The 23,749-nt window shown below is 34.3% G+C and overlaps 2 protein-coding genes and 3 long non-coding RNA genes across 10 annotated transcripts; 4 read left to right on the forward strand and 1 right to left on the reverse strand.

The window, feature by feature from the left end:
• The first annotated feature begins 287 nt into the window (after positions 1-287).
• On the forward strand, positions 288-13,029 carry LOC143304136 (omega-amidase NIT2-like). Of its 4 annotated transcripts, XM_076626503.1 has the most exons (8): positions 290-399; positions 487-633; positions 1,195-1,379; positions 1,774-1,942; positions 2,138-2,474; positions 4,209-5,702; positions 5,857-5,985; positions 6,234-6,567. In XM_076626503.1, the coding sequence occupies exons 1-5, from the start codon at positions 315-317 to the stop codon at positions 2,275-2,277; spliced, it is 726 nt and encodes a 241-aa protein (XP_076482618.1). In that variant the 5' UTR covers positions 290-314; the 3' UTR covers positions 2,278-2,474; positions 4,209-5,702; positions 5,857-5,985; positions 6,234-6,567. The 4 variants fall into 4 exon arrangements, with proteins under 4 accessions (XP_076482616.1, XP_076482618.1, XP_076482617.1 ...); XM_076626502.1 differs by having other exon boundaries at positions 4,209-5,985; XM_076626504.1 differs by lacking the exon at positions 2,138-2,474 and having other exon boundaries at positions 295-399; positions 4,209-5,985.
• LOC143304140 (uncharacterized) lies at positions 2,956-18,370 on the reverse strand. The gene is made up of 2 exons (XR_013060839.1): positions 18,269-18,370; positions 2,956-6,435 (listed from the first exon to the last, which is right to left on the reverse strand). It is a non-coding gene; the product is annotated as an uncharacterized LOC143304140 (long non-coding RNA).
• On the forward strand, positions 14,763-17,942 carry LOC143304135 (venom serine protease Bi-VSP-like). Its single transcript, XM_076626500.1, has 6 exons — positions 14,763-15,315; positions 16,347-16,398; positions 16,470-16,667; positions 16,828-16,965; positions 17,037-17,191; positions 17,520-17,942. The coding sequence occupies exons 1-6, from the start codon at positions 15,214-15,216 to the stop codon at positions 17,673-17,675; spliced, it is 801 nt and encodes a 266-aa protein (XP_076482615.1). The 5' UTR covers positions 14,763-15,213; the 3' UTR covers positions 17,676-17,942.
• LOC143304138 (uncharacterized) lies at positions 18,278-20,618 on the forward strand. 3 transcript variants are annotated; one of them, XR_013060831.1, is made up of 8 exons: positions 18,278-18,395; positions 18,472-18,604; positions 18,868-18,963; positions 19,040-19,318; positions 19,394-19,662; positions 19,746-19,842; positions 20,005-20,356; positions 20,542-20,615. It is a non-coding gene; the product is annotated as an uncharacterized LOC143304138 (long non-coding RNA). The 3 variants fall into 3 exon arrangements; XR_013060833.1 differs by lacking the exon at positions 18,278-18,395 and having other exon boundaries at positions 18,433-18,604; positions 20,005-20,109; positions 20,187-20,356; XR_013060832.1 differs by lacking the exon at positions 18,278-18,395 and having other exon boundaries at positions 18,433-18,604; positions 20,005-20,109; positions 20,542-20,618.
• A 143-nt stretch (positions 20,619-20,761) lies between these two features.
• On the forward strand, positions 20,762-21,644 carry LOC143304141 (uncharacterized). Its single transcript, XR_013060840.1, has 2 exons — positions 20,762-20,818; positions 21,014-21,644. It is a non-coding gene; the product is annotated as an uncharacterized LOC143304141 (long non-coding RNA).
• Positions 21,645-23,749: the final 2,105 nt, after the last annotated feature.

The following is a 23,749-nucleotide window of genomic DNA, read 5'->3' on the forward strand; positions in this document are numbered from 1 at the left end:
CGGCGAGGTGCTCCTCTACTTTCGACTGCTCTGCAATTCAAATGCAATACTCGAATATACATGGCGAAAGAAATGGAAATTGAGTAATTTAAGGGAACCAATTACTCTCGCGTCGACGTAACTTCAAAATATTTCACGTGTCGGTGTTTGCGAAATGAAGTTCGTCGTTATCCGATTAACACGCTTGCAGATGCGTTCTTTTTGTTGCAAAGTAAATGGACAAATTGTGAACAAATACTGTTTACAATTACATCAAAATTAATGTCCTAAACTTTACCAAGAATTATTAAAAATCCCTGCGTATTGCTTACGTAATGTTGATATTGAGTAGTACCATACATAACCTCAACATTATGATACTTACAAACATCGCTAAACAAGTAGTGCGAACGATGTCGAGTAAGTATTCACTATGTAAAAAGTATTTATAGATAAAAAGTATGGGAAATATATAACCGAATGTATTTAACTTTTCCAACATTTTAGCATTTCGCTTGGCGTTGGTACAACTTGAAGTAAATGAAGTAAAACGCAAAAATGTAGAGCGGGCAGATTCCTACATTTCTAGCGCAAAAGAGCACAATGCTGATATTATAGCTCTTCCTGAATGCTTTAATTCACCATATGGAATACGTAATAATTTGTTTTTTTTTCAATAATTTACTATGTGTGTAACAACTATATAGAAAAAGTAAGAGTAGACAAATTACCTTACCGTTTATACTTCCATAAAGATTGTGAATTGAGTCGAGAATATAGGATTTCCCCATTTTCATGATTATCGTGATTTTTGTATAAATATATTTTTTAAGATACTAATAATTAGGTACTTATAAATTAGTATTATCAATTATTTTGCATTTATAATTCCGCCTCTAGTATAAGTGTTAATTGAAAACTAACTTTATGTTTCAAAAAGTACTAGCAAAGTCGTTGAGTAACAAGCCACTGATGCTAACACAAATAGCATTGTCGTAATTAAATATTTCTAAATATTCATTTTTCATTTTGAACCTGTAGAAACAATTTATTATATATACTATTAGCTAAGTAATTGCATATTTAATTAAGTCGAAATATAAAACTTAGTTATTTTCATAATTTAAAAAATAAAAAACTGACAAAAATTTCAATTTAATTTATGGTTGGAACAAAAGACAGTTATTTTTCATTAATTGAAATATTGCAATGCAGAGTACTTTCCAAAATACGCCGAGAGTATTCCTGATGGTGAAACGAGCGTTGCTTCATCGAACGCAGCTAAAGAAAACAACATCTATGTAGTTGGTGGTACGATGCCTGAAATAGAGGGCGATAAATTGTACAATACCTGTACTATTTGGGGTCCCGATGGAACTTTGATAGCAAAACACCGAAAGGTAAGTAATATATTCCTTTATGGCTTTGAATTTGAAAATATTGGGGTGAAGAAAGTGACTCTATCTAGGAATAATTTAGGAATATACATATGTACATACGTATACTATAACCAATTCTATAATTTACGGTTTATAAAATACGTTATGATACGGGAAACGCCCATTTTTGTTGTAACGTGTAATATAAATTTTTCACATACTTAAAATATTATTATATTTATTTTTTCTCCTTTTTAAACATTATTAAATGATAAGATTTTTTAATAAAAGAAAGTGATAAAAACGCTGTCAGTTATTAAATAAAAAATAATTAAAGTTTAGGAGTTGGTAACTTTGATATTAAATTACAAAAGTTGCAGCAATAGAATTAGCGACTACATTTTTATGTTATTAGGTACATCTATTCGACATCGACATTCCTAATAAGATTACTTTTCGAGAGAGTGATTCACTCAGTCCTGGTAACTCCCTAACGACGTTCGATGTGAAGGGCTGCAAAATAGGTATTGGCATTTGCTATGATATTAGATTCGAGGAAATGGCACGCATTTATCGGAACAAAGGTACAGTAACTTAATCGATCAATACTTAACTAGCAAAAAATTAAATATCTTTCTTAAATATATTCTATATAAAATTAATATAATCTGTAACTCTGTATAAAAAGAAGCTTAATTTAAAAAACCAGTATATTTGCTGAAAATGAAACAAATAAAAGAATTAAAAGCACAATAAGAGGACTGTCCTCGCATATTCAGAAATGATGGAATGTGAACCGTGCAACTACGAAGTTAATTGGTATTCGGTGGCTTCATATTTCCTGCTTCTATATGACCTGCTTCAATATGACCACTGGACCACTGCATTGGTCATTACTTCAGCGTTTCAGAGCGAATGATAATCAATTATACGTTGCCTGCATATCACCGGCTCGTGTTCCTTAAGCAAGTTACGTCGCATGGGGACATACACAGTTGACCAATCCCTGGGGAAAGATTCTTTACGATTTGGAAACTCAAGAGAATATGGCAGTCACCGATATCAAAAAAAAAAAATTTCAACAAATAAATAAAAAAAAAAAAGTCACCGATATCGGTAATTTACAGCTTAAAATTAAAAGCGAGAGATCCATGATGTAATTAATTTTTAGTCTCGTTAATTTATCGATTTAGCCATCTTCCTCTGTATTTGTTGAATTTATTAGTAAGCATTACTTATTACTTCGTATGTTTCTTTTTTCTATCAGATCTAAAAGTTGTTGAGGAAGTAAGGGCTCAGATACCTACATTTTCTCAGAGACGTACAGATTTGTACGACACTGTCTGTAAGGAGTAACTCTACACTAAAACAGAAAATGTTTTTTTATAATATTCCTACTACAATATCCCTTTTTTGTGAATTATTACTAATTTCTTATCATTTGTACTAAATGAATGACTCAATTAAGAAAACCAAAACGTTATAAATAATAATCTGTATATCTTGTGTATCAACATGTAATTGGATATTATAATAATATAGGAATGCTATAATAATATAGCATAATAATATAGGAGAATAATAATATAGAAAAAAATACATGCTTTTAAACACCTTTAATATCGATCACATAAATTGTTATAATTCACAATGATTACGCATACATAAAAGACCCCTTGATAGTAAAATTTACGATCAAAAGGCAATTACGTATCGTTTAACAACATTTAATTTATAACACCTTTTAAACATTTAGACAGATTAACACATAACACTTCTTATATATAAACATCAATTCGAAGTTATCAGCTTGGAGAAATTGGTCGATTAATACCTGTAGATTGTCTGTCTCGTTGAAAGACTTAAAGAGAGCAAAAACATGATAATGCCGCTAATATAATATTCCTTCTTTCTTGTATCTGTCTGCCTCTCAGGTCGTTTTACTAATTACAATAAGTAATTTCGACTTCTTTGCGCTCTCTTTTAACGCATTCGAGACCGAAAGAAATTCATAACAGTCAGTAGGCAAGGGTATAATATAGATATTTTATATATAACTTATGTAGTAATGTATATATCATGTTAATTTCATATTTTTTTCAATATAGAATTATTATATATATATAACTGTACATAATACATTATAGAATAACATAGTATATAATTTTATATTTTAAAAATATGAGGCATACTATTTAAGATTGTCATCGATTTAAAATCAAAGTATGAAAAGGATACCCTGGAGAGAGTAAAACACAGAATCATTCCAACTAAACATTCAGATCGTACCGACACCTAGGTATCGTGTTACAATTAAATCTCGGTCTCGAATGGATTAAAATGAAATACATACTTGCAGCTTCAACATCTTCAATATCGAGGAGATTCAAACTTTACAAATAAAAGCGGCCTGTTCCCCTTTCCACGACAGACTCTCATACCATATCCGCTCTTATCCAGGCTTTTACTTGAAACCAGCAATGCGTTCATTTACAATTTAAATTTACCCGGACCATCCACTGAATCGTCAGCCGTTTATAAATATATAATGAACCCAGAACATGTGCCTGTGCCCCTGGTATCGATGTTCGGCTTGTGATGTTCGTACCGGAACCTTCGCACAATTTCAATTTGTCACGCGTGAACATCGATTCTTCCAAGGGTCACAGTTTTATGCGGCTAAATCCTTTAGAACGATTAAAATGATACTAATGATATGGTATTTTTTACAAAGATTTAACATATCCATAAAATAGGAAGTTTCGTGCTCTCCTATTTTATATTAATTATAAATTAATAAGTTTTATATGTGTTATTTATAGATCTAATAAATTTTGTATTGGTTTACAGCAGGTGCTCCGGGTATAAACAGACGACAAACGAACAAATAGAAATTCAAACTATTGTCGTTGTTTAACTCGCATGGGACTATAAGCTCGAATTGGACTTAAACGTTACGATCGTCGAGAATAATTACTATATGTACCCTGTACGACGGGCAGAGAATCTTAAGTTATTAACAGCAATTCCTTTGTGCATAATTCAGGTTTATTAACAACCTGTAATGGATAATCATCGATGAACTCTTTTCGAATAAAGTTCACATTTATAAAGCAAACACTATAAAATACGACAGGACAATTGTAATCGATAAATAACATTTTATTAGGATATTATAAGAAGCTAAGATATCGAGGTACATTAAAATTGAGTCCGCTGCAACCCTCATGACATTTAAAATCCTACGCGTATATTGAGTAAAGTTGTTATATTAAATATAATCATATTAAATACAAGCTCGTCCGCTGGATTCCCAAATTATTTGGTTAAATATTTTGAATACGAGAATACCGAGTGTTAACAGTAGTAAATCCTCTATATGGTATGTTTACTTTGCTATCTTGAATAGGTAAATAACATTTCACTTTAACGCATTTAACCAATATTAACATTTAACATTTAACCAATATTATACGCATATGCACATAATGTTACTGTTACATATAATGATATATACGTAGATATACACGTTAATTAAATCCTCTATATGGTATTTTTATATCAGTATCGTAAACATTGTAAACCGGAAATCTTTTATTACACACGTACATATACAGTCAATATTATTGTTACATATAGTGATACATACGTTGATCCACACATTAATTAAATCCTCTATATAGTTTCTCGAGTAGTTCTCTTCAATACCGTTATATCGATGAACTCTTTTTGAATAAAGTTCACATTTATAAAGCAAACACAATAAAATACGACAGGACAATTGTAATCGATAAATGACATTTTATTAGGATATTATAAGAAGCTAAGATATCGAGTTCTAATTGTGAATATCAAGCGCTCGTCGTTCGAGGAGATTACCAATATTTTCTTCCTGCTCCTCTACATGGCGCTACGCAGGACTCGCTTTTGAGCACGTCTTTCTCGTTGGAGGCTTAATCTTTCTTTTCTTTCCCAGTAGAATTTTTAGACAATTCTTTCTCCCTTTTATCATTAAATTACCTGTAATTCTTAGCGATCTTTAATCTTTGTCGCTTCTTCCCTATATATATATTTTTGTTTACTTTTCTCCGTAGCGAATTTTGTCTTTCTGACGCAGGATTAGGTTCCTGGACTTAGGGAGTTGCTACACGCCAGCTCCACCATGGCGACGGCATTCACTAGGCAGCCTAGATAGCCACCTTTCAGCTCACGCTTCGGGACACTTTTTTCGCTGAGATTCTCCGCGATGAGGCATGAAAGCAGAGACCACCGTCTGCGGAGGCATGATTATTATATTGTTCCTTTTAACGAGTAATCGTTTTACTCGAGTCCTCTTACTAAACCGTAAGTACAAAAGACTATTATACTTAGATAGGTACTTGGTCTCAAGAACCAACTTATTTTGGTCTTTCGATTAAGTTCTTAATTAAATGCTCAATTAGATATTCATAAATATATCTTCATAATATTTCCCTCATCTATTTCTTTGACATTCTAGCAACCTCGTTAAGACGTCCGCCACTTCAACTTCTATCTACAAGTGGCAAAAACTGAAGCTGACCTTCTTCATGGAGAAACATGCCGGAAATGGCATCCGCACGTGTGAATAATTATACTCAGTGTCCAGGTAGTTCTTTCGATCATCCGATAGAAGTCGTTTCTGTTTTTCAGAGTTCGTTCACGCCTCCAGAATGTAAAAATATCCAAGGAAGTACCATTAGGAAGCAATGAAATTCAGAGCTTCTGTGGTTATTCCTTTTTCTGATTGTTTCTTTTCTTTGCCCAAAATGGATGATTTCTATATCAAATTGTTTATTCGTATTTTTTTTTAATATTCCTTGAGATTTTCAATCAACTCGATTTCGAATTTCTTAGCACCCGATCTTCTGGTTGACGTCGTTAAGAAAGAGGAACGAGTGCACAGGAAGCATGGTCGGCGTGAGCATGATTAGATCCGGTCTGCCCGATGACCTTGCCAGTGATAATAGCGGTTCGTTAAGGTGGTTGCAGTCTTGGTTTGCTTCTGTTTCGATTTCCAGCGAACTCGTCAGCCGGCATGGCTTCCGAGATGCTCCCCCTGAAACAAGTCGAAGGGAAATAATTAATGGACTCTCTGTTCGATTGTACGTGGATGACAAGCTGACCGTAAAAAGAAATATACAAATACGATTAGAAAATATAATCCGAACCCCTTTCGGTTTGATCTGAAGGTTTCTTTTTCTAGACGGAACCAAAGATTCTTATCTGTTTTATGGTGAGCTAAGGAACTCCTTGAAAACAGCATTTATAACTTTCGAAAAAGAGACAGGTATTTCTTGCGCGAACAATTGAATAATTAATTCGTTCTCTAAATATCCTTATTTGTAGTTCCTAAAATACATAATGATTGGAAGCTTCTTACGGGAAACGCAATCAGCCGCTGATATCATTGAAGTCGAAACGCCATTAAAACCATATTACGATTCGCATGCGACATGCTCCATTCATGAAAACACAAAAGCAATAAACAAGTACAAATCAACGAAATAAATCCTCCGAGAACGAGACGTTACAGGAATTATACCATTGCGAGGATACAAAAGACTTGCTCATGAGCTACTTCCTTCAAGTAGTCGAGCGGTGTATTTTCCGGTCGTTAACTTCCATATAATGGGATATTAAAGAGTACGGACACAACGCTGCTATTTTTCAACTGCTCATTATCAAATTACGCAGCGGGAATCGTTGCAACGACAAAACTGTAACGACTCGTACCTGCGTATCTTCCATTTAGCTACGGTAAACGCTGACTTGTCTGCGTTTTTTTTTCTCTTCCTCGTTACGGAAACCAGGAAAAGTGACTCACAATACAGTTTCTAACTGTACTTCTCGCGATTCTTTCTTAGAAACAAGCAATTGCTTCTTTTCAATTTCCTAAACCTATAATAAAACAGTCCATTCCTTGAATAGAAATTAACTTTAAAACTTTAGGCGCATACATTGTACGTATCGTATGTATGTATTTTGATTTGAAAAGAAACGCGGCAAACGCCTTTGAAAAGACGTTAGGTTTTCAACACCTTAACTAACTTAATTCCAGCGAGTCGTAAATCTGCTGCATCTCCAACATCTGAATATCCATCTTTTACAATGACTTGTTCTCCAACTTATTAAAATTACATCTCTCCCGTTGCACCGACCTTCTTTAAAGGTTCCCGCGGCAGGTTGAACCCGCATCACGTATCTTCCCTCTTCCTTCCACCCCTGTTCCCTTTCTCTTTCTATCGGACGGGAAGAGCGGGAACGCTTAAAACGCGCGAATCACGCGAGCGCCTCACGATTTGCGAAACATCACGTGAAAATCACCGATCCGATCTCCGTGCGCGCGGTGCACCGTGGGGGTAACGATTAAATCGACAGGATATACTTTATTGGCTATTCCGTTATTACAGGCTGTAGTTGGCGGGGAAATAGTCATTATGGATCGATGAACTCCATTGTAACAACGCACCTTCGAATTGCATCGGAAACGCTTCTGTATTGCGTCCACCGTATAACCTATCATCGTCTGTTTAGGGTAAATCAGTGGATCGGAAGTTACGTTTCTATGTTTCTCGCCTGTCAGTATAACACTGTGCAAGAGATACAGCAAGATCCTAAAATCATTCGAGTACAAGTAGCGTAAAATGGTCGTTTAAATTTCAATAAATTAACTATTCATACGTTAATTGTACGCGGTCAGGATTAAGGAGTACGGCGATGGAGAAGATTTTGTTAGCTAGATGTTGAGTAAATAATCGAAGATGATAATTTTATAAATGTTTCGTATTTATGATGATGGAAAAGATTTAATTTGAGTTACGTTACGTTTGAATAAGATAGACTTTTCCAAGAGTGGAGGATTTGTAGAGATAGTGGACGTAATAGTAGTATGATTTAATACTTGATGTGTCTTTTTTTTCTTTGACATATAGGTCACTGTGGGGAGTAATATTGATCTAGATATAACTATCTTTTCTGAGAAGTACGTATATGCTTATGGGAACTATGTTTGGTTAATCAATAGAACCATTCTTTTGACAAATTGAATCTAGAAGAATTCGACGATACTTTGCCTTGTTTCAATAGTACATCATTTTAAAGAAACGCCTGCGATTATAGTATATAATTGCACATAGGTATATGCAAAATTGCATTTTCAAATAATTAAATCAAAAATATAGGAATGTATCAATGGGAAGAATATTTGTTAAAGATCTTTCCTTTTTAATCAAATTCGTCCAACAACCCCATTCTCGTCAAACATAAAATGAACGGTGCCTTTCTCAAAGAAACAAGAAGAAAATTGCTGTCGTTCTAAAGTTCTTCTCCATTGCTAAACTACCGTTCGTGTTTCTAGTTACACTCCAATTATTCGATTGTAAGAAGCAAGCAATCCCTCCATCCAAGGGCTAGATATAGTTTCTCGAGTAGTTCTCTTCAATACCGTTATATCGATGAACTCTTTTTGAATAAAGTTCACATTTATAAAGCAAACACAATAAAATACGACAGGACAATTGTAATCGATAAATAACATTTTATTAGGATATTATAAGAAGCTAAGATATCGAGTTCTAATTGTGAATATCAGGCGCTCGTCGTTCGAGGAGATTACCAATATTTTCTTCCTTAACAATATTAATTACGAAGTTTCGATACCGTTTATGACATTAAGATCTCTTGATAAAGTTGTATCGTTAAAATCTTACTGTTCCTAGGGAAAATATATAGTTAATATATATAGTTAAATATATGTCGGAGATGAAAGGACACCGGAACCTTGGGATAGCCCCGCAACATTGCAATCTAAAGTCCACTATAACTGTAACTAAACTATTGTAGCTATTCAATCCGATTGTAATTTTTCGAGATTAGTGACGGTGAGCTTTGGCTCGAGGCGACAGTCAGTCGCCGAACGTAGCCGCGGTCACGGGATGAACGCTTTGTCTAACAAAGGTATGGAGTAATTCTATAGATCTCCATAAAAGAAATATTCGTGGTGACACGCGACAGTAAACATTCCAACGGTTTCTGTCCCGTGGCTCGCCACACGCAGAGCCTATTCTTCGAATAAAATGATTGCCAGATGTCGATGCGTCTCCGCAGTACATGTTCGGCTAGCCCGAGGGCCCGTTATAAATCTTAAGGTTTAGTTAACTAAAGTCCTTCAAACAGACAAACAGTCTTTGTCCCAACTACGGGAAGATAGGGGAGACATATTTTTCAACGAGCGGCGTCTCCCACTAGCAACTTTCCCTCGAGGGCGGCTAGCATCTTTTTCTAACCACCGATATGGAGATTGACCAATTAGCAGCAACGTCAATTTCCCTTACTTCCTAAACGAAGGCTTTCCTCGACGAATCCGATGATCTCGTGTCCTTAGACACACCCCATTATAGTTTTCCTCTGTGGCATCATCGGGACGGGACGGGCATTCTTTTACGCGCTCCCGTCGACCAAAGAATAACGTCTTTACGCTCAGCAATTATTTTTACGAGTCAGACTTAGATTCAGCGAGAACGCCCATCTGTCATCCCGTTGGCCGCGGATTCGTTATTGAACCGGAGACCACTGTCACTAGTGTCGCGGACGTCTCACCGCCGTGGTAGATTGTCAAACCTGTGTTATTCATACCTGTGTCAATAAATCGTATCTTCGTTACACCGCAACGATGGCTACCTTCAATGAAGACTCCTCAAACACCGACAACCCTATCCCCAATGTCATTCCGACATATATATCCACCGAAAATGCGCTCTTGTAGACAAACGCTCGATTCGCGTCACAGCTTTTAAAGCTAGTCGCATCTCAATCCGTTGGAAAAAGTTTTTCCTGTAGCATATTTTATTTTTACGAACCAACAAGGTCTTTGTTTATTTCCTTCTTTTTTTTGCTCCAATTTCCCCATTGTTTTTTCAAGGATAGTATTTCAGAGCCACTAGTCAAGTTTATTGTAACAATAAACTTACGTTTCGGAAACATTTTGTGCAGTGAAACAGAATACACTAAAGTTTGAAGGTCACATCGATTTTCGAAAGTTTATAAATGGAGGTGTATGACAGTATCACCAGCTGTTGCTGTCCAAGTAACTCCAACATCGAAATACTACAACGATTCCAATCGAAAGCGCTAAGAGCCTTAATAGACGCACCTTGGTATGTTACCAACGAAACCATCCATCGCGACCTCAAGATACCTACAGTCAAAGAGGAAATAGCAAAATATAGCGACAGATATAGCAAAAGAGTCAAGAAACACCGAAACCCCCTAATCACTGGACTACTCGATACGACGGACCAGATTCGCAGGCTGAAGAGGCACTACCCGCTAGACCTAAACGTTAGATTCATTTAATTATCCAAATTAAGCATATGCACTTACTTATAATACTTATAAATTATACCTATCTATAATAAGTATTAACTTATTGTAAATAAACAGCCATGTCACTGCGCCACGCCAGAAAAATTACTGAAAATTCTGAACGCGAGAATTGATTGTAATTTCAACAAATAAATAAAAACAAAAAAAAAAGCTGTTGCTGTCCCCAAGCGCCAAAATACGTTCTGACTACTATTTTACGTATCTCACAGAAGTATGTCTTCATTCATCATCTCCCATGCCATCCACCAACGTGTTCTTAACATGTTATCTCTTAGTAAAATATTGATGTTGAGTCAGATATCCAACTGAATAATCTTTTCGGTGTCTACTATAAGACATTTAAAACCAAGGCTCGTACACACGTGTGCTTATACGTCAGATGTAATACTTAACACGAAACCTGCTTATATTAATATTAAATTTATGCATAGTAGGATGTTCGACCTTTGTAAAAATGAAATTATAATACATACAGTTTCACCGTGGAAAAGTGAATCTTTCTAGCATGTCCACACAAATGCAGGGGAGGGGAGGACTGTGCATGCACCAAACAACTTTACGTTCGTAATTTTTCACACAAATGTACAACTGTAGAGAAAAAATTATCTCTGATTTTTCGGATGTTAGGAATCGACAATATCGCATAACGGAATGCTGTGTTCTACGTATTCTATTTTTGTTACGAAAGTGGTACAAACGAAGTCCACATAAGAATAGTACAACAAAATCGGTTGAGGTTAGGTTATCGTGCAGATATCGCGGCTTTTGCATTGCAAATCACGCAACTGCCAGTCTCGTCGTTCCTTGTAAACGAAAGAAAGGTATTGTAATCGGTCGTAATTAACATAAAACTCGTCGCATGCGACCATATGGCCTGAATGTTGAATAAACGAGAGTAGAGCGCGAGCTATGTGATTCTAACCGTTTAGGCGGAAACTAATGATTGTAACCAGAGCCGAGATATATGCCAATATTACTTTGCTCGACAAAGCGTATAAGATGAGGAGAGAATCGCGATAAGGTAGAACAAGAGACAGATATTCTCTACGTAAAGCAAGTCTGTCAACTAGATTGAAATCCTATAGCTATAACTACAGTGAATCCATATTCTGGCGAATTGTCTTTTCACAAATGAAGCTTCTGAAGAACGGAATTGATACAATAACTACTGTTCATTCATAACTACTGTTGTAAGAATCTATATATTTGTCTATCTATATCTATATATATCGATCTATATATATTTGTCAAAATGTCATTTTATCAAAAAACCCATCCTCTGTAATCATAGTTTAACGAAGCATAATTAATAGAAGAGGTAGAGCGTTAAGTGGAGATGATTTAATCACAGTTAAGTAGATAAATCTCTATATTAGTCTCTTTAATTAAAATGTTCTACGTTTTATTTGCGTCATTTTTTTCCTTCATCCAATTTAAAATGTTTAAATAACAATAGCCTATACAATATAATTTTATGTAAAAAAATTGATTGTACCATGTTTATTACAGATATTTAACATTTTTGTGTACATACAAAATTTAAATTATACCTCGCTTGAGAACAAAAATTCTATTTGTTTTCCTAACATGTACTAATAATTATTGATCAAAATAGAAAAAGCTGGAGGAGATTACTTAGGAAGATTACTTAGCATCTCATATTCCTGTCAAGGCTCGAACGTTTTATCTTCCTTTAGATTTTCCTAAGTTTCCATTTCTCTGACTTGCTATTTCAGTTAGCTTAGTATACGTGCTATACATAGGTATGTATAGTGTCATGATCGCGACAGTCTTGAGTTACCCACGCTTTATTCTCTGTAAACTATTTATAAAAGAAGAACAAATTACATGTTAGAACTTTCATTCAATTTACCAATACAAATAATTTTAAACAAGAAAAAAAACCTAATGCAGTGGTTTCAACTTAAACATATCCAACAGTTATTTACGAATAAATAGTATAAATCTTTTAGCAACATGAAATTCGCGATATTTATTCAAATATTTATATTTACAGTGCGCCATCAGCAAAGAAAACGTGTTTATCGAAACGTGCGCTATCGATTTTATGCTTTTGCCACGCAAACAGGGAAATTGCAACTCAAAATTGAATTCGCACTGCAAAGCGTTGACGTTACGACATCAATTACATACTTCAAAAACACCGAAGGTATCACACGGAATCAGAGAGATTCTATGAGAAGTTAAACGCATAGTCACCCTATTGGGAATAGGATTGCTTTGATTCGAGCTCAAACATAGGCAAAGCTGAAAGAATCTTTTGCGGATCTTCCTTCTTCTCTACATTGGATTTTATACAAAACGACTTTAACCTTTTCAAGGAAATACGGAAATAAGGATTTTAGATAGAGAGATTTATCTGGAAGGAAATGGATAGAAAACGTAGAACCAATTCTTGTTGGTTGAAAGATTTTTTCTCTTCGCAGAGATTCAAGCTTTAAAGAACGATCAAATATGTGCGCAGCTGACTTACGAGTGAAGTTATTATTAAAAAAAATTGTTGCGTTTAAAAGGATAAATATTAATATAAATTTAAAAAAATTGTTTGTTCAATTATCATAAGTTTAATTTAAATTTAAAAAAATTGTTAGTTCAATTATCATAAGTTTAAAGATATGTAGATATTGTATTTACATATCGAAAATCAGACAGCAATATTAATTAACACACCTAGTCAAACGCACACGTACTTTAAAACCGTGCTTTAAAATCGATATTCGCTGAAACAATACATCGCTCTGCGCTTCCAATTTGTTTTCGCACGAAGAATCAGTCCACTCATTGTTACTGTCACCATCTCTACCGTAATCTATATTACTCGAATAAATTCTATATCTTGATTGGAAAATCACATATTTTAACGAACTTCCCTATTTTTTGTTTTTTATGACTTTAACTGGCAATTTCCATAATGTTCTATAACTTGACAACAGACTGATAATATTTCAGGATATATATACATACATCATGTTTTTGAGGATTCTGTAGTAAAATAATTATAGTTGGGGAGTCCAACTTCCCAAACCGCGACAAACATATTTCACACATCCACGACGACTTTACAAGCAGACCCCTCGCGGTTTTGGGAAATCGATGAAGGACCATCAATTAAACATATCTCAGAGGGCAGATCGACGATGCGAAGAACACTTCCAAGCCCACACCCGACGCACCAGCGAAGGACGATACATCGTCGCTCTACATTTCAATGATCAGCTTCAGTCACTCGGATCCTCTAAAACGCTGGCAATTAAACGACTCGCCTCACTCAATCGCCGATTCCAGCACGACAAACACTTCGAATCAGAATAATACAGGAATACCTGGCATTGGGACACATGACGAAGGTCAATGTCAACCACTCCGACGACAACGGATACTATTTACCCCATCATGGCGTGACCAAAGCATCGAGTCAAACCACCAAACTCCGTGTAGTTTTCGACGGATCGGCACCAAGCACTGCCGGAACCTCCCTAAACGATACACTTTACACAGGACCCAAGTTACAGGAAGATTTATTTTGTATATTAATTAGATTCCGCGCTCATCAGTACGTACTCACTGGCGACATCGAGAAAATGTATCGGCAATTCCTCGTACGACCAGAGGATCGGAAATATCAAAGGATATTATGGCGCAGCGCGAGTGGAGAAACAGAAACATATGAGCTTAACACCGTAATACTCTTATCATAGAAATAGAAGCAGTCCTCAATTCCCGCCCGCTAACTCCTATCTCCACCGATCCAAATGATCTCCTAGCCCTCACTCCCGGACATTTCCTCATTGGCGATTCATTAATGTGCTTACGTGATCGAGATTTCAGAGACATTCCATCGAACCGACTCTCCAAATGGCAGCATATCCAACAGCTTAAACAACATTTTTGGAACCGGTGGCATAAGGAGTATTTGAACGAGCTAACCAACCGCAATAAATGGAGCAAGGGTGGACACAGCATCCAAAAGGGCACAATCTTCATCCTCAGAGAGGACAACGTTCCCTCCATGCATTGGCCTCTGGGCCGAGTTATCAAGGTTCATCCAGGCGCCGATGGTGTCATCCGGACAGCTACAGTTCAGACGGCAAAGAGCATTTTGGATCGGGGCGTCAAAAGGCTTGTCCCACTGCCAATTCAACCCGATCTCGAGAAACCCGAACAACTAGCCACCGAGACGAAATAAGATGGGAACTTCAACCACACCTCGCTAATTTGATCGGTACCCTCTCAACGGGGGGAGAATGTTACGCCATGCGGCTTACCATAGGTCATATTCTTAACTATCGATCGCGGCACTATAATGTCGCAGACGGATCGTCGTGTCTGCCCGGCAAACAAACATTGTAGTGGCAAGCGCATGGTTCATTAAGCAGGGCGACTTCCAGAAACGTCGACTCGTGGCCCGTATTTTACCTCGCGTAAAAGAATGTGGCGTGATCCGAACGTAGTGGGGGTCGCCTTCCAGAAAAAACGAAAAAATCGAAAGGCGTTCAGAACTTTTCGAGAAGTCGAACCGTCAACACATGTGGTATGTCGCGCATTACTTATCAACCAAAACGCAGTTACATTTTTTTTGTTCCATTTATATCTTTCTAGTTAATAAGTTGTTGAAATAAACATTAATTTATTTGTGTTAATTCTGTGGAATTTCATTGAACTACCCTTATTATCATAATCGAAATAAGGGGATCGATCAGTTCGTGGCGTCGATTATTTAATCGTAACGGAAACTTACAACTCTCGTTGACGTGCTATCTCGCGATCGCGTCTCTCCGCGAACGGTCGAAACAAAATGATTCACTAAAAACTGTCCTGAATTCCTAACAATTTATTTACCGCAAAACTGACAAAGTGTTTATTTAAAAAATGAGGTTGAAGGTAGTCCTTTTCTTTCAATTCATTCATTTTCATTTTCTTTCTTAAGTATGGCTAACACAATATCTAATCAATTAAAATTTTATATTTTCACGCGAGTTTCTTTAGATAATTATTATCAACATGATGACTAACTCTTACGGATTAATACGTGTCTGTAGGGCAATCCGGTGGACTTGATCGGCTTTTTACTTCGAAAGTTGAGTAATCGGTGTCGCTTTCTTACGCATCTTTGAACTGTATAAATGTTTTAAAATTGTTTGATCCAGAATGTACGTACCACACCGGACAATCAAGAAGGCACGTTTTATGTCTTTCTTTCCGATTAATAATAAGCCATTTACTGCAAAGAATGAACTTTAAAGGCATTAAACAGCACATCAATGTACATTTCAATTAGACTAAATAATAATGCTATGATTTTATCGGTAGTAACTTTACTTATTGACTTGAATTATTTCTTTCTTTTACTTCATGTTAGGAAGAGTATCTTTTTGCTTGAAATAAAAAATTGATATAGGAGTAATAATATGGATAGAGATCAAAAACTGTTAGGGCAGAAATTACACGTTTGAACTTTATAGTTCAGTATAGTTCAAATAGAAATTATATAGAATTATTTAATAATTTATATTCCACTGGAATAAAAATTTAATTTCTGTCTTTATCAAATCTCTATTTCAGAGTATTTGTACGTATGTACTTATCGTCTGCTGTATGATCGAATATCGAATAGGTAATAATCGTTGTTACTCATTATGTGAGAAAAAATTATGTATATTCACAACTATGACTATTGCATTTTAGGCGCTTGGCCATGGATCGCTGCATTAAGTTTTCGTAATCCCCGAAACCCAGACAAACCACTATGGAAGTACGGAGGTTCCCTGATAACGGCTAGGCATGTTTTGACCGCAGCACATTGTGCACATGTGAATGGAATAGAAAACATACACAATCATAATATTGCCATTCTTAGATTGGTGGAGGAGGTGCCATTTTCGAGTAAGTCCTCAAATATATATATGCTATTGAGTATTACTGAAGTATCATATCCTGAAATTTCTTACTGTACACATATATTGTGTCATAAAGCGTGTACAATTCTTTCTCATACTTTTGGTCATTCGTTTCCTGCATTTTCATTTATTTTTTTATTTTTCAGGGTACGTATATCCCATTTGTACGAAAGAGCCCCTACGAAAGAGCCCCTACGAAAGAGCCCCTACGAAAGAGCCCCTACGAAAGAGCAACTTCGTCGGCTATAACCCCCTTGTTGCTGGATGGGGAGCGTTAAGATATAGTAAGTGATATCAATTTTATAATAAAATTAAACAGTTCCAGTCTTAAATATCTTTCTTATTTTCTTCGTAGGACGACCACGACGTAATGCATTAATGGAAGTACAAATGCCAGTGATTAAGAACGCCGAATGCAAAATAGCTTATTCCAAATTTCCTAATGCACCTGATATCACTGATGGTATAATATGCGCCGAACATGCTCAAGGTGGAGAGGATTCTTGTACGGTAATTAAGTTACAGAGTTACTACAAACTATACGGTATCTGAAGGCACGTCAATTCGAATTAACATCAAATCGACGTCTTAAACATTAGAAATAATAGATAAACACAATTCAATAGTTTTGCCCACTTCTCACACCTCATTATGGTATTTAATCTAATTTCCTTCTAATCTTAGTTTTGCTCAAAATACATACAACATGTACATTATAAATTGGAGTATTTCAATACACAAATCAATAGAAGATTATTACTGTATATAAGTATAATTTCAATACAATTCGATCGATATATTTCAGTATCTTTGATTAAAAATTTAACGATCCTTTCAGGCTGACCGCGGCGGACCACTGCTGATACAACATGAATTAACCTCGTATTTAATAGGTATTGTGTCTTATGCTTATAAGTGCGGCACAGCTGGGTATCCCAGCGTTTACACTAGGGTCACATCGTACCTTGACTTCATTCTCCAAGCGATGCAATAATATGATATTACTGTTCCATAAATATCATTGTGTAAAAAACGTAAAGTTGGATTTTCTTATTGTGGAGATAAGAAACAGCTCAAATTTACATTTTTTGTACGTTACAAATTATAGGCTTAAAATGTACGAAATGTAACTTTGAAACGACACTAATTTTTTACGCACGATAAACCTCCACGACTTAGGTATGTAAAGATGATAAACGTATATTAATTCTATTAATTTGGTAATAATAAACCAACTTTCTGAGAAGTTCTGTAAATTTCGTTTCTGTTGTATCAAGAGAATAATGGAATATTCCACTTAGATCGTATACTTCTTGTATGTACATACAAAATTTTCCGGCTAATCTAAAACACTTCATAAGATAGAGAGCTTCTGGAAATTCGGACACAGAGAGTGCATAAAATACAAGATAAGTCTCGTGTCTTTCAAAATTATTTTTTATTCGCTAAAAACGTCCTGTGTACTCATGCAATCACATGCAACCTCGAAACTTCACTTATTTTTTATCACTTTCCAATTCAATACACTGTTTCTGCATTTTTGACTATATGTAAGAGAAATTTCCATTCAGCCAAAGGTGTACTTACAGATTATAGATTCCTATACGACTCTCGGTAAAAATTTATCCGCACTCCAGATAGTTAAAACTTCTGTCGACCGTATTGATCCATCTGCACTCTTCGTATGACGTCAATATCTGTTCAGTGCTGCTGCGTAGGTTTCATTGTGTTACGTCAATTCGTTTGCGACCGTTGCGCGAGTAATGGCGCTTTGCAATGGTGATTTGCAGGAAAACAGTGCAGAATGCTGTGATTCGTTTCTTGTGGTCGGAGGCAAAACATTTTTTAATGAGAAAATACGAAGGTCCTTCAGCAAATGGACAAAGTGTATACAGAAATTGAGTGATTATGTCAAAAAATGATGTATGTCTTTTTTGATAATTGCTTAAAATAAATTCTACACCGACAGAGCGGGTAACTTTTTACTCACCCTCGTAAGACACTTAAATTTCCAATCTATTATGATGAATAAAAGAGCTTATACTATTAAATCTAATTGTATTTTGTTGCCTGAGAGTACACGTGTATGTGATGTACATTACCTTTATATCCCCTTGAACGCTTCAATATTGCGCATATATACTATATTTTGTACAGCTTCTATAAAATTTTGTATGTTTGTTTAGGCTGTTAATCTAGAGGCTGGAGGACAAAGAAGTGGCACGATGATGTGGGCTGATGACATTTATAATTATCAAGGAATCACCCCTACATTCGCTCAGGTATATATCGTTGACTATAATGTATTTAACATATATGATTGTTAGAATATTAATAATTAATCTTTAATTCTATCAGAATTTTAATGAAACTGTCCCTTGGGAAGGAAGAACTGATACCTTGATACCACGGTTTGTACATCCTATATGTACGACAAATTTTAGAACATTATGTAACGAAGAACCAGATCGTCGTGGCCATGTGATGTGAATAAAAGGACTTGAATTTGATGATATTTTTATAATGTTAGATAACATAACTAAGTACCTTCACAGTAAGACAGGATGACATGGTTTACATGATCTTAATGTTGTTCATTTGAGTGATGATATTATAAGGAAAAGTGTAATATCACAGGTAGGATGATTCATAATTTAGAACTACTAACTCATGTATGTATTAAAAATTAAAGAAATATATTAAATTTTATAGGATATTTATGTTTAGTAACCAGTAATTCAGAGATTGGTATTCATGGTTACTATAACGAGGCTGTAGAAACGCACCCTTTCTTCTTTGCAAATGGTCCTGTATTTATGTCTAAGCCGAAACTGGAACCTCTGAATAATTTAGATTTATTCTTGTCATTTTCTAAAATACTTATCTACAGTATACCATAAGGAATGATACCGTATCGCACCTAATCAAGTGCCTTAAGAAACATCAACAGGATATCACAGTAATCCCTTATCGACTGATATGTAAGTAAAAGTTATGTGTCATTGTTATACACAGTTATGTGTTAGTGTTATACACAGTTATTTATCATTTTCTATTAATTCAGTTGTAGCCACTACAATATCTATGACACTGGTAGTAATTATAAGAACAATAATGATGTTCTATAAGAGGAAATGATGATTAGGAGCAAAAAGTTACAAGTAAGTCAAAGTATATGTTATTTGCCATTTGAAAAGAAAGTTACTAACTTAGAATTTTTTGATAAATAATAATTGTGCAAAATATATTGGATTTCAAATTTGTCAAAAATTGAAATTTAAGAAGCATTGTAATAATATAACATTAATATTTTGATTTTTCAGGAGATATCATGCGGTGGATGGATAATATGTAAAAAATATTAAGCAGTATATGAATTTTCATATTGCGTAGAGATAACAAAATGAATTTTAAAAAATGTCGACATGGTAATAAGAAATAGCATCATGACAAAGAATATATAACCATAGTTTCATTTTTTATAAATAAAAATTTGTTGTTCCAGATTTTGAAATATAGTGAAACGTTTAATTAGTATCTTAATATCTTTAAATAATTATTATTTTAGAATCAATTGTAATTGTATCATACGTACTTTTGAATTCATGCAAGGACATATGTAATTTTGAAGTAGTTATTATTAGGAAATTGTTAGACGCGAACAGTATGCGAAAAGTTAGTATGCAGTGTAATAATTATCAATCAAAACACAAGAATTAAATTTTTGAGGAAAAAATTTCCGGAATTTCTTATTTACATGATTATAAAGAAATCCATAATAAAAAGGAGCTGCTTTCTAATACTTCTCTTCCTTGTAATGCCTATGTTAATAATAACGAGGTTCGACTTTTTGTTTTTAGAGGGATACTGGAAAATTTGAAAGTACAGTACCATTGGGAAGAAAATCACGATATTGAAAACGATATTTGCAAATAAATTTCCAAAAAATCTGTTTTCAAATTTTCGCTTTCTATTTCACATTAAAAGAAAGGGCTGCCTTCTTTCTCTGCAAGACAAAACAAACATTCTGAATCTCGTATCAATGAATGATGTCAATAAGTTATTTTTCTTTTCAGATTGAACAATATTCCAGATTTATTCATAATTTCATACTACGCGAAGAATAGACTTTCATAGGTATATAAAGGAAATATTAAGTATAGGAAAACTCTTTTTCGTTGTAGGTGACATATGCTTCACGGTTGAACACATGTATTTTTGAACACATATAAATGAAAAAGTACTCTTATGGAGAAAAAGAATTGATACCTTCGATTGACATTAGATAATGTACATAAACTTATGAACAATCACTATCAGTTTGTATTTTAGGTGCACACGCAGATTTGTTGGAGTTCTTATAAAATGTACTTCCTGTACGAACGTTTTATTCTTCCAAATTTTACGATACTATGTCTCATATAATAACTATATGGATTAAACGTAATATAAATGATCCGAAAATAGACTCGAACGACATTAATTGTCTTTCTATTTATACCAATATCGAAAATACAAGTAAAGCTGGAGCAATAGTATGCAAGAATGGACTATTTATTATTTTAAACCAAATCATAGCATATTCAGAATGCACAGTATTATCATGAAATGTAAATGAATCAGTTGTAAACGAACGATTTTACTGTAAAATCATTGCCTCCTTTTTTTCATCTGAAATATAGCAGCAATGAGTACATTCTTTTAATATATAATAAAACGAGATATCTTTATAAAGTTACATATGTCATCACTGGTAACTGTTATCTCGTATGACACCAAATATACCGTTAGTATGGAATGATATTTTTATGAAGATATACTTTAATGATAGATTTTATGAATGAAACGTTATATAAGAAAAATTATCTCTTGTCATTCTATGAAGTGTAGTAGCTAACGAAGATTAATTTTACGAAGTATTGGAGCAAAAGAGAATTAAAAAATTAAAAAGATCTAAATAAGATTGTTCGTGTGGCTTAATTATCTCAATTCTGGTACACCACTTGTTACATTCTAACTAATTAGCGCTAAACAATAACTTGCAAATATTAAAGATATTAACACCTTAATATTAACACCTAAAGGTTTTCAGGAAATTTTATAATATTTGATTATTGTATATCTAGTCATTGATTGATAAAATTTCTTGTATAAGCATAGATCGAGGTTGACGTCATACGCAGATTGCATATCATTGACAGGTATCGTTTTAATTTATTTTATGGCTAGAATCATTTGAATATTATACGAATAATTATTTCCATTCGAACGATTAATAGATCACGTACCTATAAAAGATATATTATGAAAAAGACGTGACGAAACAAAAAAATATTGGAAATTCCGTTGTCTGTTGATTTTTATTTCCATGTAATGACATATGAAATGGGTAATTCATTAACATCTCCTCGAATCGAATATAATTCGTTACACTTCACAACGATTCAAATAATGGACGGGAAATATATAATAAGTTTCCTGTCCTTGCGTTAAAATAGTACTGTACAAATCAGATGATACAGGAAATACCCAAAAAACCCAATTACATCCACATTGCATGACAGCACACTTGCAATGGATTTTTGTGATTTCAATGTCACAGACAATGACACAACTAATCAGAACACGTTCGAGGCTATAGACATTGAAATTACCGCGTGTTTAATACGTTTAAAGCATAAATCTAAATTTCACGCGATTATTTCTTTGTACATTGTGAAACTCTTAAATTATCTTAATCGAATAAATAATCCTAATGTAATAAAACATCTTGAAATAGACCTAGATATCTGAAACAGAAACTCGAAGGATAAGAAATCCTAAAAGGTACTAATCCTAAAATAACAAACTCCTAAATAATAAACAAGTGATAAAACCTGTTATAAATAATAAACCTTACCTGGAATAATAAAATCCTAACTAATCGAAAATAAAATAAGGCAAGCAATTCTTAATCTTTCAAGTAATTTTTCCGAAAACACAGAAAGATAGAGAAATTAAAAAGACGCAGCACAAATTGCTGCACAATGAAAGTTTCAGAGCGATGAATACGATCGTATTAAACTAAATAATTTTCAAAAGTGAAATTACACTGAAACGTATATCGATGATATTTGTCATTTCTATGATCTGTTTCGCTTGATCGTGCTTCTTTTCTGATGTAAATTCAATTTATAATACGAACTAAGTTTCCTTTATTATTATTAGTCCTGCGTCTTTTTAATTCGTCACTTCTTTTATTTCAGAACAATGACGGGCTCCAAGATGCTGTTCGGATGTTTGGCGTTAATTGCTTTTCTGCATCCATTAGTTCACGTTTGTACTTCGAGTAGTACAGCTCAAGGTTTGTACTTCGAGTTGTCTTTTTCCATGCACTTCAAATTCCAATACGATCTGGTCACGTGGCCTTCGTACAATTTCGAAATTTTACCTGTTTGGTAATCGTCAATGAAAAAATAAGTTATGCGTGACCTCAACACATTGAAACAATTTTTATGATTTTTTATTTGCCGGTTGGTCAGCAAGTTAATGGAAAAATTTCACTTAACTATTCGCGTTAATTTCTTCGGTTTAACTTTTGGGAAATGCTTCGTTAGCTTCGGGAATATTCCAACGATTCGTTTTACGTACAAAATATGCATGATAAATATTACTTCACGGTAATGAAAACTATTGGCGTAATACCTAAGATAAAGATGCAGAGACATTCTTAGAATTTCTAATGACACCTTTATAGATTTCTCGTTTAATATCGCTACTACATTTGAGTCACTTTTACCTAACGGTGTCACATAGTCTCGTTGGAAATTTGTCAAATTCCTTAAAATGATCACTGAAAATTTTCCTAAATTTCCAAGAATTTATTTATCACGAGGTAAAGAAAATGTGTATTAGAAAGATGAGATCGAAGGTTTACCATTTTTTCAATTATGGCGAACGCAATATGTAATCAATGAAAATTTTATATTTTCACATTGAAAGTTTCTTCAGATAATTATTATCCAGATGATGACTAACTCTTACGAATTAATGCGTTTCTGTAGGATAATCCGGTAGACTTGATCCGCT

Source organism: Bombus vancouverensis, unplaced genomic scaffold (assembly GCF_051014615.1).
Source record: "Bombus vancouverensis nearcticus unplaced genomic scaffold, iyBomVanc1_principal scaffold0024, whole genome shotgun sequence".
Lineage (NCBI taxonomy): Eukaryota > Metazoa > Arthropoda > Insecta > Hymenoptera > Apidae > Bombus > Bombus vancouverensis.

Excerpts from the sequence above, each read along its gene's own strand:
- LOC143304135 (XM_076626500.1), top strand. The coding sequence starts at position 15,214 with ATGTGGCGTGATCCGAACGTAGTGGGGGTCGCCTTCCAGAAAAAACGA. Across the intron at positions 16,399-16,469 it reads TATGATCGAATATCGAATAG|GCGCTTGGCCATGGATCGCT; the intron begins GTAATAATCGTT and ends ATTGCATTTTAG. Across the intron at positions 16,668-16,827 it reads GGAGGAGGTGCCATTTTCGA|GGTACGTATATCCCATTTGT; the intron begins GTAAGTCCTCAA and ends TTTATTTTTCAG.
- LOC143304136 (XM_076626501.1), top strand. The coding sequence starts at position 315 with ATGTTGATATTGAGTAGTACCATACATAACCTCAACATTATGATACTT. Across the intron at positions 400-486 it reads AGTAGTGCGAACGATGTCGA|CATTTCGCTTGGCGTTGGTA; the intron begins GTAAGTATTCAC and ends CCAACATTTTAG. Across the intron at positions 1,943-12,780 it reads ACGCATTTATCGGAACAAAG|TGCGCCATCAGCAAAGAAAA; the intron begins GTACAGTAACTT and ends TTATATTTACAG.